Source organism: Macrobrachium nipponense, chromosome 45 (genome assembly GCF_015104395.2).
Source record: "Macrobrachium nipponense isolate FS-2020 chromosome 45, ASM1510439v2, whole genome shotgun sequence".
NCBI classification, from domain to species: Eukaryota; Metazoa; Arthropoda; class Malacostraca; order Decapoda; family Palaemonidae; genus Macrobrachium; species Macrobrachium nipponense.
This window is the reverse complement of record NC_061105.1, coordinates 29086941-29101437: the sequence shown is the minus strand read 5'-3', so window position 1 is coordinate 29101437 and position 14497 is coordinate 29086941. Positions and strand designations below refer to the sequence as shown.

Sequence of the window (14497 nt, the reverse complement as noted above, 5' to 3'; positions counted from 1 at the left end):
TTTCGTCCAAAACTCTTGACATAAAAGTCTAAAAAACAAAGAAACAGCAAAATTTTTTGCTATGAAACCTCACCACTGAAATAACCATTTTTGTGTGATGTACATTATGTGAGATATACGACACAAAAAATAAAAAACTTAATCATACCTATGACAAAAAGAAAACAAAAATATTAAACAACCCATAAACATTTCATAAAAATCAATGTTTAACAAGCACACACATCTCACTCAGCAGTGTTAATAACAAGAAAGACTATCATAAATGTAGTGAATTGAGATGGTTAAATTGGTGAAATGAAGGGTACAAAACATGACAATGTTTCTGTAAGAAACTCACGTTATGCGACAAGGTGTGGTGTGTGAATGTGGGACTCCCCTCCCCTCACACATTTGGTGAGTAACCCACATGACACAGGCCTAGAATGTTTCATGTGATGGCCTATATTTCCACCAACAACATATATCAAACATTATGAGAATTTTCTCAAAATCTTCCTCATTTACTCTTTATCCAATCATAAATTACTATGGACTTTTAATCTAATAAATAAAACACAGTATACATATTTAGAAAAAACTCTTGACAACCCCTATGAGACCCAAGAGTGTTACCTTAGTAGTCTGGTTAACTACATAATTCCCTGAGAAAGGACGGTCATACAGTCAACCACTGTTCTACTTGTTTTGACGTAATCTGCATTCCATTAAGCAAGCCTCATGGCCAAAAAGAGACATAAGTAAAATAAAGAACAATGTTTTCTGGACATACTCTTCAAGCTACAAGCCAAAATCAATATGATTTCTTTAGAAGTGAATGAGAGAACGCAAGAAAATAACTACAGTAATACTTTGGGTTACGAACCGATTAGTATACGAATTTTTTAACTTACGAAGTGACGCCCTCATTCTGGAATACGAATTTCACTTGGAATACGAATGCGCAAATTTCCATCATGGGAGGCCGCCTGCATTGTTTACATCGGACATCGGATGAGCGTGGAATCTGCGAACGCATTTTTTTGGGCCAAAACTTAACGAGGGTCACGTGACTTCCTCCCACGCATCCCTTGACCCTTTTTAAACCATAACTCTTTCACTATCTCGCTGGCGGTAAGATTGAACGCATCTGTCCATGATACGCTCTCAAATTTGCTTATTGATTTGCGCACGTGTTTTGTTTCCCTGATAGTGTTTATACATTACTATTACCCAAATACTAAAGACAATGGCTCCCAAGATGACGAAGGCAAGCAGCAAGAAGGAAAGCATGAGAAAGAAGGAGATGATTATGGTCAAAATGAAGAAGGAAATTATCCAAATGCATGATAAAGGCAAGCGACTGAAAGACATTGCAGCATTCTTCAAGCGGTCGCAATCAACGCTCTGCATTATTTTGAAGAAAAAGGAAGAAATTAAATCCAGTAAAGCATCAAAAGGTGTCACAGTATTGACGAAACAACGGCCTTATATTCTCGACGATGTAAAAAATTGTTTATCGATAATGGGGAGGGTCATTTCTATAAAATTTTAAAAAACAGGCAAAAGCAAGCCTCCATAGAAAAATATTTTTTCAAAATTGTGAAAGACGACATAGTGTCGCGTAAGCGTAAAATTAGTGATGGTAGTGAACGCTGCTCTCGAGAGAAAGAACCAGAAAGTCTTCCAGAAGTGTTCACGGAGGGAGATTTCACTCCCAAGCCCTAACCCTCTCCTCCTCACCCTTCCCCTCCTCCCGTCTCCGTCAAGCCAGCAGCCACACTCGCCAAAGGTAAAGTTCAGGTTTTACTGTGCATGCATATTAAATCTAGTGTTTATATTTAATTTCATTCTTCAATTTTATAATTTTATGTAATTCCTACACAAATTTTCAACCTTAGTGAACAAAAATAAATGGAAAAATATGAATTGAAATGGTCATTCATGGTCGGGTGGAACGCATTATTTGCTTTTTATAACATTCTTATGGGAAAATCCATTTAGGTTACGAAGCAGGTTCTGGAACGGATTAAATTCGTAACCCAAGGTATTACTGTATATCAATCCAGTGGTGAGGAATTAAATTATGTATGTATGTACTTACCTTTTCTTCAGCGGAGCAATATACAGCTGCACAAGAAGTCCCAAAATATCAAGTATCAAAACTTACCTAAAAAAAGAAGCAAACGAATGAGTTACCCTACTGTAATGGGTTGTCACCTGTCACATACATATCTCTCATAAAACTGAAATACTCAGCTAAATAAAACATCAATATTCTGCATACTAAATAAAACATCAGTATTCTGCATAGTAGTCTAAAATGATATTGTTAAACTACAATAAAGTTTTGTACATACTTACCTGGCAGATATATACTTAGCTATAGTCTCCGACGTTCCCGACAGAATTTCAAATCTCGCGGCACACGCGACAGGTAGGTCAGGTGGTCTACCTTTACCCGCCGCTGGGTGGGCGGATGTACGAACCACTCCCGTAAGCTTGTCAGATTTTTTCTCTTCCACCTGTCTCCTGAGGGAGGAGGCTGGGTGGGCCATTAATCGTATATATGCCAGGTAAGTATGTACAAAACTTTATTGTAGTTTAACAATATCATTTTTGTACATGAACTTCCCTGACAGATATACTTAGCTGATTGGCAACCCTTGGTGGAGGGTAAGAGACAGCTCAATAATACAGGTAAGACGGGAAACAACTAATGTTGTAGGATATAAAAACCTTGGTTCTCACCTTTTCAGGATGAAGACTTCATAGATACTATCTCTGAGTCTGCATTGCCTGGAGAGCTACAGCTAGGACGTGGACCTGATGCTGAAAGACTCTCGGATCTACCACTGGGAATATGTGATCCCCTATTGTGGTAGAATCCAAGTCGGATGCTGTTAGAGGGACCTTGTCCGCTTACCTAACAGATCCTTACCACTACCTCTGCAAGGAGCCAAAACCCACCAGACCACCTAACCAAAATACAAAGGGTTTAATATTACGACAAAAAGAGGTGCCTCCTGCAACCTCTTTCAGACCAACCAAAAACAACAATATAAAATATAGGGTAACATATAAAAAATTTACACAGGATAATTTTCAGCTCCCTGCACCAGCACCGAATCCGCCGATACGAAAGGACCCAAGGCGAAGCAGTTTATCATATGTGATTTTTACATCACGTAGGTAGTGGTTTGCGAAAACCGATTGGCATCTCCAAAAAGTCGCCTCCATCAAGTTCCGCACAGACATATTTTTTCTGAATGCAAGCGAAGTTGCGATGGCTCTCACCTCGTGAGCTTTCACTTTCAGTAGTCTAAACTGATCTTCCTTACAGGCAACATGTGCCTCTGTAATAAGGCTTCTCAGAAAAAAGGAAAGAGCATTCTTCGACATGGGCCGAGTGGGGTCCTTTACGGAGCACCAAAGTACATCTTGATTAGCCTTAAGTTGTTCCTTCTCTTAAGGAAATACTTCATAATTCTCATAGGGCAAAGAGTTATTCTCAGGCTTCTTTCCCCTACTAGAAACGATAAACTACGAACTTCAAAGCTCCTGGGCCAAGGGCGTGATGGGTTTTCATTCTTTGCAAGGAAACTTGAAGAAACGAACATACCATAGAATCTTCCTTAAACCCTACATTGCCCTCAATAGCTTGGAGCTCACTCACTCTTTTAGCTGTAGCTAGGGCCAAAAGGAAGATAGCCTTCTTCGTCAAGTCCTTGAAAGAGGCTAAGCCAGGAGTTCGAATCTAGACGATCCAAGGAATTGTAGGACTACGTCTAGATTCCAGTTCGGTACTACATGAGGACGCTTAATGGTTTCAAATGATCTAATAAGATCATGCAGGTCCTTATCATCGGATATATTTAAGCCTCTATGCCGAAATACCGCCGCCAACATACTGCGGTATCCCTTAATAGTTGACACAACCAGATGACATTCTTCTTTGAGGAAAATAAGGAAATCCGCAATTTGGGTCACAGAGGTACTGGAAGAGGAAATGTTCTTCCTCTTGCACCAACGTCTGAAGACATCCCACTTTGACTGGTATACACGCAAGGTGGAAGGTCTCCTCGCTCTTGCGATTGCTTTAGCAGCTGCTGCTGAAAAGCCTTTTCCGCTCTGTACCAAACGTTTGGACAGTCTGAAACCAGTCAGACTGAGAGCGAGGAGATTTTTGTGGTACCTGTCGAAGTGGGGTTGTCTGAGTAGATCGCTCCTTAGCGGGAGCGATCTTGGAAGGTCCACCAACCATTCCAGTACCTCTGTGAACCATTCTTGGGCCGGCCAAAGGGAGCGATTAAGGGTCATTCTCGTTGAATCGGACTCTACGAACTTCTTGATAGTTAGCCCAGGGATCTTGAAGGGGGAAAACGCGTAGACGTCGAGTCCGTTCCAGTCTAGAGAAGAGCATCTATTATTGCTACTGCCTCTGGATCCGATATCGAGAAGCAGTAAGGATCCAGCCTCTTGTTCTTTGACGTGGCAAAAGAGGTCTATGTGTGGCCTGCCCCATAACTTCCACAGGCTCTGGCATACAATCCAGATGAAGGGGTCCACTCTGTGGGAAGGACCTGATCTTTCCTGCTGAGGAGATCTGCTCTTACATTCCTTTCTCCCTGCACGAACCTGGTGAGAAGCTTGATTCCTCTTTCTTTCGCCCACAGAAGAAGGTCTCTTGCTGTCTCGTACAGAGAAGGAATGCGTCCCCCCCTGTTTCCTGATGTATGCCAGAGCTGTAGTGTTGTCCGCGTTGACCTGCACTACCGATCTTCTGACTTTGGGCTCGAAAGCCTTCAGAGCCAACCACACAGCCATCAACTCCTTTCTGTTGATGTGCCAGGCTACCTGGTCCCCCACCCAGGTACCTGACACTTCGTTGGTTCCCAGAGTTGCACCCCACCCCATGTCCGACGCGTCGGAGAACAACACCAGGTTGGGGGTCTGTGATTGAAGAGACAGTCCCTTCGCAAAGAGGTTGGGATCTGTCCACCATAAGAGATGTTTCTTGATGTCCTGGGATAACGACAGGGAGAACGTCAAATCCTGAGAACGACGACTCCAATTCCGATGAAAGAAAGATTGGAGCGGTCTCAGGTGCAACCTTCCTAGGAAACGAATTGCTCCAGAGAGGAGAGTGTCCCCAGCAGACTCATCCACTCCCTCACTGTGCATACTTCTTTCCCTAAGAAGGTTGTTACTCTCTCGAATCCTCGGGCTATCCTTTCCTGCGAGGGAAAAGCCCGAAAACTCAGAGAGTTCATCTGTATCCCGAGATACACACACTCTTGCTCGGGAATTAGTGATGACTTCTTGAAATTGACGAGAAGTCCCAAAGCCTTCGTCAATCTAAAGTTACTTGTAAGTCCTTCAAACAACGATCTTCTGAATTGGCCCTTATTAGCCAATCGTCGAGGTACATGGATATCCTCACCCCTTCAAATGAAGCCATTGAGCCACATTCTCAAATCCCTGTGAACCTTGAGGGCCGTCGAGAGGCCCGAAACACAGAGCCCTGAACTGAAAAATTTTCCCCCCCATCATGAATCTGAAACTTCCTCGAGGAAGGATGGATCGGGTACGTGGAAGTAAGCGTCCTGAAAATCCAAGGAAACCATCCAGTCCCCTGGACGAAGCGCTGCCAGCACTGATGAAGGCGTTTCCATCGTGAACTTCTTCTTTTCTACGAAGAAGTTCAGGGCGCTTACATCCAACACGGTCTCCATCCCCCTGAGGACTTCGGAACTAGGAAAAGGCGGTTGTAGAAGCCCGATGAATGATGGTCTGTCACTAGTTCGATAGCCCCCTTCTCCAGCATCTGATCTACTGCTAGATGGAGAGCTTGATTCATGATGGGGTCTCTGTACCTGGCCGTCAGTTCCCTTGGGATGGTCGTCAAGGGAGGTCTTTCGACGAAAGGGATGAGGTAACCTCTCCTCAAAATAGAAAGGGTCCAAGGATCCGCCCCTTTTTGGGGGGCCCAGACTTCTGCAACTCTAAGAGTCTGGCGCCCACCGTTGTTTGAAGGACTTGCAAGTTATTTGGGGGCTTTAACAGACTTGGCGAAAGTCTTACCCCTTCTTGAAGGTCTACGACCTCTAAACGTAGAGGTTCTTGATGAAGATGCCCCTCGAAAGGGTTCTCGAACACTTGCCTTTTCCTTCTTAGCCTTGGTAGGGAAGGAAGGGCGAGGTTTTCTTGCCGACTGTGCCAAAAGGTCCTGGGTGGCTTTGGCCGAAAGTGACCTCGAAATGTCCTGCACTCGATGATTTCGGGAACAACTGAGTAGACAGAGGAGCAAACAGCAAAGAAGACCTCTGAGCATGGGAGAACCGACTTCGTTAAGAAGGAACAGTAAACCGACCTCTTCTTCACGATGCCGGCCCCATAAAGGGAGGCGATTTCACTCGCTTCCGTCTCTTACTGACTTGTCCATACAAGACAAAACACACATAAGATCATCTGTGGTGAAATTGACTCTGGCACTTCAATTTTCTTGGCTAGGACTCCCAACGACCAATCAAGGAAGTTAAATACTTCTAGCACTCTAAACATACCTTTGAGCAAATGATCCAATTCGTTCATTGCCCAAGTCGTCTTAGACAGAGTTAAGGGCAGTTCTCCTTGTCGAATCTACCAGTGCGAAAATCCGAATCAGCCGAAGACGGTAGACCCAATCCTAAGGGCTCTCCTGTTTCGTACCAGAAAAAACCAGCGCGTCCTGATAAACTTCGAAGGAGGAGAAAAGCGAACATCGTTTTCCCCGCTTCTTCTTTGGAAGCCATCCAGGAACCAAAACTCCTCAGTGCCTTCTTCATAGAAAGAGTTGGCTTCATCCTCACACAAGAAGAACTCTTCGCTGTCTTCGCCGTTGAAAAAAGTGAGTGAGGAGAAGGAGGAGCCGTAGGCGTAAGGGAATCCCCAAAAACTTGTAAAAGTAGCTCTGTAAGCTTCTTGTAAGAAGAGACAGCAGCAGAAGTGTTCGGTTCCTCATCCGAACCTTCTAGGACGTCTTGTCGAGGCTGAGCGCGGAAGATCCTTAGGTGACGAAGGGATCCTAGCAGGAGTTGAGCGAGAGGTTTGGAGAACGCCCTCTCTTAGAAGAGTTCACATCCACTGGAGAACGATGAGAAGATCTGGGAAGTATACGATGAGACTCCCTCTTCGAGGTATACGGAATCTCAGCCGAAGGAGAGGTAGGGCTCCTACTCCGAGAATTCTCGGAAACATCCGCAGGGCGCTTACGAGGAGGCGAGGCGCCTACTATACTCTATGCACCTATCCTGGGGCGAGCGGCTGCCAGGAGAAGAGCTCCTATCGAGAGCAGAGCGCTTGCGCGGCTCTCCATACCTGTCCCAGTTGCGTACGATCAACGGAAGTTCGACTGGAAGGCGAAAATGCGCCTACTAGGAGAAGGCTGCTTGCGAGGACTCTTGACGTCTAACAAGAGGGTAACATTCAGGAGAAGGGCGCTTCAAAACTAACGAGCGCCTACTTGGAGAAGGGCGCTTCCGGGATTCCTGGTGCCTACCAAGAGACAAACGGTCAGGAGAATGGCGCCTAGAAGCGGGAGAGCGCCTACACGGAGAAGGGCGCTTGAAAGACTCTTGTTGTCTGCCCTTAGGAGAATAATCAGGAGTATGACCCTTAAAAGAGACGAGCGCCTACTAGGAGAGCTATGTGCAGTAGGCTCTTGGCGCCTACCTTGCGGGGAGCGGCTAACAGGTAGGCCGTCTATCATGCACACGAACTCCTACCAGACTCTAGATGCCTGTCAGGAGGAGAATCACGATTCCGATACTCGAGGAGAGAGGAGAGTGACATCTGGAAGAAGAACGCTACTTGTATAAGGGCGCCTTCTATAATCTTGAGGCTGCTGAGGAGAAGTCTCACGCGAGGGAGTTGAAGAAATCGCGTGATGAGCAGGTGCCAGTGCGCTTACCGGAAGCGGGAATCCAATCTGGAGAAAAAACTTCTTTCTCCATAGAGCGTCCTACCGATGTTTGGCGCCTTGAAATTGAAAGAGAGCCAGGCGAGCGAGGGCGCTCACGCGAGTGAGGGCGCTCCCGCGAGCGAGGGCGCTCACGCGAGCCCCCACCTTCATCATACAAACCTCCCCATATGAAGGAGAACGATCCTCTGAAGAGCGGCGCCTAGATCTCTTGATCGGAAGAGAAACGTCCTTCTTCCTACGTGATCTAACTGCTAGAGAGTCTGCTAGCGCCGTGATCTGAGCTTGAAGTCCCGCGAGTACTCTCGTAGAGAATCTTCTAATTCTTTCCTCGGAAGCAGGCGCCGAGCGCGGAGCCGAGAAGAAGAACGATCACAGGATTTCTTGTGTTTCTTCGCCTCCACCGACGATTCTTCCGGGAAAACCTCCGGACTAGAAGCCAAAGGACTGCAGGGAGCCTTCCAAGCCCTCTTCAACGGGCGCGACGCATCCGGGGGAGTTCCAACCTCTCTTCGGAGAGGGAGACGACGAAGAGGAGAAGCATTGGCGTAGGAGCTCCTTCTTGTAGCGATCCGAGGCAGCCTGGGAGCGTACTTCAGGATCTGCCGAGGGGACGCCTGACCGGTGGGGCTCTCCCTAGCCCTCCTGCGGCTTTCGACTTTCCTACTCCACTGGAACTGGGAGTCTGGAAGAGGTCTAGGCCTAGAGGCACTAAGGAGCCGGTCAGACGCACCCTCCACAAACACGGGGACACTGCACTGATCACTAACACTCTCCTTACCTTCCAACTGCGAACTCTTCTGATCCACAGAACGATTCTTGGCTTTCAGAGCTGCCGCCTCCGAAGGCGAATCTCCGGCTTCGGTGCGGGGAGCCGGGGCTGCAACTTGGGAAGAAGGTTCTAATTCTACGTTTAGTACTATTAGGATCCACATCCAACTCACTCATTCTAGATCTGCTAGAACTTCTAGAGGAAGCCTTACGCACTCTATCACGTTCCAACTTCCTAACATAAGAAGAGAGAGCCTTATATTCTTCTTCAATTCAATCCCTTACATTCACTACAGGGTTAGCAAACGCACAATCATTCCCCCTGCATTTCATGCAAACCGTGTGGGGTCTACCGAAGCTTTCGGCAACCTCACCTTACATCCTTCATTCACGCAAACCCTAAACAACACCGAAGTTTTAACTACCGATTCTAGATCAGACATCGTTAAAGAAAATCAAACTCAAAATCAAACCGGTCCACAATCAGCGTATGCCAAGCCAAACAAAGCGAATACGTCACCAAAAGAAGTCCAAATTAACTCCAGGCAAGCGAGAATCGAAAAACTATCGAGAGGAACCGACAACAGTTGTTATCGTTCCCGCGACAGAGAAAAATCTGACAAGCTTACGGGAGTGGTTCGTACATCCGCCACCCAGCGGCGGGTAAGGTAGACCACCTGACCTACCTGTCGCGTGTGCCGCGAGATTTGAAATTCTGTCGGGAACGTCGGAGACTATAGCTAAGTATATATCTGTCAGGGAAGTTCATGTACAAAAATTCTTGTTAAATGGTGGTCATCAGGTATCCACTCTGATGTTTAAGTTACATAAAAATCAAACATGATATAAGCTGCATACCAAGAGAAATTATGAGTGGTACCATTTATCAATAGACACAATACAATTAACACCTAAGTTAAAGGGGTACAAAGTTAATGTAAATTTATTAAACCTAAACAGTAATCTTATATAGACATAGTCTAGTTTCTGTAATTCCCAAAGTTAACTTCAAATAGGAGCTAACAGAATTATCAAAAGCATTAAAACAAGAATTCTTCTGTAAATCAATAACCACCGTTCTACTCGCTTTGAAAATACTAAATCAGACAACAGAGCGCAAACTTTTTTTTGTGCCCTCATACAAACTTCAGCCTATATATAAAAAATCACAATTCCAATGTTATTGTATCAAAAATGGACTATACTACTTTTGAAAGCAGTAATTTACTAAATTTGACATAATGTTGGCAATCCACTTACAAATAAACTGGTCTTTTATAGTCATGTATGCCAAATCAGTGAAGGGCTCAGAAACCGAGTACTGAACAGCTGCTTCAACTAGCAAAGTAACAGAATGGCTAGAAGTAGTTAAGACCTCTGCATTTCTAATTCCTGACTTTGTCTGTGAATAAAATGTGAGTAAACTACAGGGGTTGGGAGGACAGTCTTCAGGAAAACAAAAGAAGAGATCTGTATTCACAGAACACTAACTTCCTTTTAAATTTTGTTTTCATATATATCACAAACCAATTAATTTTCAAGTCCCACAGCTTTCTTACAGAGTATTAGATTGATATACGAGTTCCCTATTATTTTCATTCAACTGGAGATCACTGTAAATTTCATAACAAATACCAATGACTCAATCCAAAGAACCTGTCTGCTTAAATAAGTCAGTTATGGTTACTTTCATTATAGCACATTCCACTTGGTATCCTCTCTTACTCTCTTGACTAATATAGTTAGTCCAATAAATTTCTTTCTAAGTGAAGGGTGAAAATTGATACAAGACAAGCTAAATAAGTTTAATAAATATCTTTTTACTAATGGTATTGCCTGATCACCTGCCTTCCTGAAGCTACTGACCATACATGAATGCTGACGAATCATTAATCTGTGGTTAGCATCCACTTAATGAAACATGGCAAATCTTGACAAGCATCTCTAAAACTTGTATTACCCACCTATGCAACATACTGCATTTGAACATTTTCGATCAAAAGTTTTAAATCAAATCCGCTAAACTTAATGGGATCATAGTCCTGCTCTAATTCTGACATGGCGGACCTGGAGATAAGGGTTCTTGAAGCTACACCAATATGTTACCTAGTAATTTTTCTTAAGAGAAAAACCAATAGGCATTAACTATTCTTACAAGGCATACATAATGACTCCTTCATCCTTTCCTATGAAGCTGCCCCAGTAGAGCTAGAGCATTACTATGGTCTCACTCAGTCCATCTCGTTATTAATTGATATTCTTATTCCAAGACCAAGATAGATACTAGACATGAGATTTGTGATCCCTCGCCACGAGTAGTGGCACAATGGGTATCTTAAAATTACCGAGAAAGGGCCCATAACAGCAAAAATCAGATGAGAAAAGCCTCTCTCAAGCGGGTAAATACCTACTTTGGTTGAACTAGAATCCAGATACTATACAGATGATCCAATGTAAGCTGGATGGAACCACTGTTAAGTAACATGGCACACACCATTTTCCCATAAATCTGTTGGTTGCAAAGCCAAATGTAGAGCTCAGAGCCTAGCTGAGAGAATACATTGCCATGATGATTCAAGTATTAATCCCTTTAAATGGTTTGAATGAGACACTGGTCTTGCTCGAGATGACAGCTATCAATATATCTGTACAATCCAAGTTGTGGCTAACTCAATTCATGACCTTAAAGGTGGGTTGAAAACATTCATGCAGCAAACTAGCAGATCAAATGCCTTTCCATTCCAAAGAGAAGAGACAATGAACCCTGGATGATAATGTCCAGGCTACATACCTGAAGTGAAGATCATTCATGTCAGAGGTGGTAAAAAAAAAAATTGCTGATTTAACTTTGAAATATCCAAAGTGCATGCTCAACTGCAATCCTAAATTTTTTCCCCTTGAGATGTTACACCAATTGCTCTCTGCAGATCAGCAACTATGCTGGCTTCTGCAACTTCCTCGTACATACTGTTTTCAAATGTCTTCTAACTTACAGGTGTTAAAGAATCAAAAATATTGGATTACTGAGGATAGCCTGGATTCCTCTGGAGAATGTTCCATTGATATCAATGCCTCCTCCTCTACAGTACACTTTACAATAGTGGAACAGTCTTCCTGGCAGTGTTGTGTGATGCTTGTAGTTTTAAGATAGACTATAATGCATCTTCAAAGTTCCATGCACTGCTGATATGACATCTGTCTAGTTTATTCAAAGAATTTTTATGCATTAACATTCGTTTTGGTAATTATCTATTTTCAAGATTAACTTATTTTTATTATCATTTTGCTCTATTTCTTTTTACTAATAATGATAGTGCTTGGTTCACTGATTTTCACCCAGATAATAAATTTTATTCTTTAATTGACTTAAATCCCACCAAGAGTTTCATGTTAAGGATCTAAGTATCTGCTAAAGCCCAATGTGAAACTGGCAACTATTCTAGCTATACAGCATCATACAATGAAAAAAATTTCAAAACCATCCCTTATATAATAAAATACAATATGCACACTTTGTAAACATATTGGTTGTTCATCTGAGATATGAAGCTTATAGTTACTCCATCCAACCTTGGAATGAGCAAATGTATCCATAAAAAAAAGCATGTACTGAGTAATACTGTACAGTCAAACATCAGCTGTTTGTTTGAGATGCAGTACCAAGCTCTGCCTAGCTTGAAATTATTTTGCCAACTAGGCAGAGTTGAGAAACTGCATACCTCTTCTATGGCCATTTTCTTTAGAAATCTGTATCTTTCTTTTAAATACACATACACTTAGACCTTTTGACTTGTCACAATAAAGTTTTAATATTGATGACACCTCATTTAACCTACAACTGCTATTAACCCAACTTTAACATCAAGCTTTGATTCTGAGACAGACATGCTTATGCTTAACTTCTTGGAGAAGTGGGAAAACCACCCTATAAAAGTACTGAAGTCCCTGACACCACATTTGACCAATATGGCTTCCTCATTCTGCACACTTGGGAAGGAGCTACACAGGAATATACAGTCAAATAAAAACAAAAACAAGTGTCCTGAGCGTCGAGTTTAACCATTTGATAATCTTACAGACTGTTTTATTATCATTATTCAGGGCAGGTTCACTTGCTTAAGGGCTCTTTACTAATGAAAATTGGATATATAAAACTTAATTGTATGTATTACATAGTACTGGGACTCAATCTTCTTATAAGTCTATATCTAGCAAGCAGCATAACTTCATATACTACTTTTCATTCTCATCCTGAAGTAAATACAATATATACTATCATCAGGTTTAGTCATCCAGTTTAGAAATTTACTGGGTTTAATTTAGATGCAAGGCACAGCTCAGAGATGTATAACTATGTCTTAATTCCTCTTGTAGAAATTATATAGAATTATTGTTAGATGTGGGATATCTTGAATGTTCAAGTGCAAGCTATCCAATAAGGCCTTGTTTCCTTATCAGGAGGCAGATCTCCAAAGCATCTGGTAAGGGGGTTATTACTGTAACTAGCATATTGAGAAATTTAAATTGATAAAGCAATATATGCTCCTTAACAAAAATATGGTATGTCACTAACTAAATCCTATCTGTGATGTCTTTAACATTCAATCACTTATTAAATGTTAAAGACACAATACATTTTAGTTCATTAAATATAAATAACTCCTGCAATATTCTCCCCACACTATATGTGGTCGTCATACATGAATATCCCCAGTGGCAGCTATTTTTCATGTAAAGGTTAAGGTCAAAGTCACAAGATCACTAACCTAGTATAACCTTAAAGAACTGATTAATGAAGTATAAATGACATGTATGAAATCTATCATTTATGGTTCAAAAGCTATGGCCAAGGTTAAAGTTATATACAGCGTCTATGGAATTTGGAACAGTTAAACAGATTTCTTTCATGCTTTTCCTGCAATGACAAGATAACCATGAAAGACAATAACGGACAGAATGACCAACTCCATTCATGCACATCTATGCATGATGGTCTACCTTGGTACAAATACTATGTTTGACCAGTATCCCTGCAACCATACAGGAGTTTCAATATCTAGATAACCATGACAGACACACTGCTGATCACAGACAGACGGATGGACAGACATGAAGACCAACAAACATCAGGAAAAAACTAGGGATCTATATTTTGTTTGCTGTAGGAGACTGGAATAATATACAAAACTTGTACATTCCTCCTCTTAAAAGATATGAGATTTCAGGAATTTAATATATGGATCCAGGTCTCATTTCAATAGATTAAGCAGCTATTCACTACTCAGTATGTGTGTCCTTCACCAGACACAGAGGCATACTGTATTTGTATTAATAAATATATAAAAAATAAGGATGCATATTCCTCATACTAGGCTATGCTTTACCTGAATAATCTGTTATATCAGGAAGGTCATGACTATCGTTGTCCTCGCTCATGTAGCCAGGGGGTGGGGACTCAGTGGGAAGGAAAGAAGTCTGGGTATCAATTGAAGGCGCAACTGAACTCAATGAGGTAGAGTCACTTATGCTGTCTGCTGTGAGGTCTGCCAAAGATCCCAAGTCCTCAGCTGAACCTGGATCAGAGCCTGGTCCAGCTACTCCACCAGTGCTGCTGCTGCTACTGCTGCTACTTCCACGAGGGACTAAAATAGCAGGTAGAGCTGAAAGACAAATATATATGGGTGTTAGAGAAGGCCTGAAGTAGAACTTGTATAAAATAAATAAATACATAAAATATATAAATAAATAAATAAATAAATAAATAAATATATATATATATATATATAT

The 14497-nt window shown here is 42.3% G+C and overlaps 1 protein-coding gene across 2 annotated transcripts in view; it reads right to left on the bottom strand.

Moving 5' to 3' along the window:
* The window catches only part of LOC135214460 (mothers against decapentaplegic homolog 3-like), a 397473-nt gene that overhangs the window by 342411 nt on the left and 40565 nt on the right, over nucleotides 1-14497 (bottom strand). For both annotated transcript variants that reach the window (XM_064248795.1, XM_064248796.1), the window contains exon 3: nucleotides 14095-14370. In XM_064248795.1, coding sequence (XP_064104865.1) covers nucleotides 14095-14370 — 276 coding nt within the window. The remainder of the gene's footprint in view (nucleotides 1-14094; nucleotides 14371-14497) is intronic.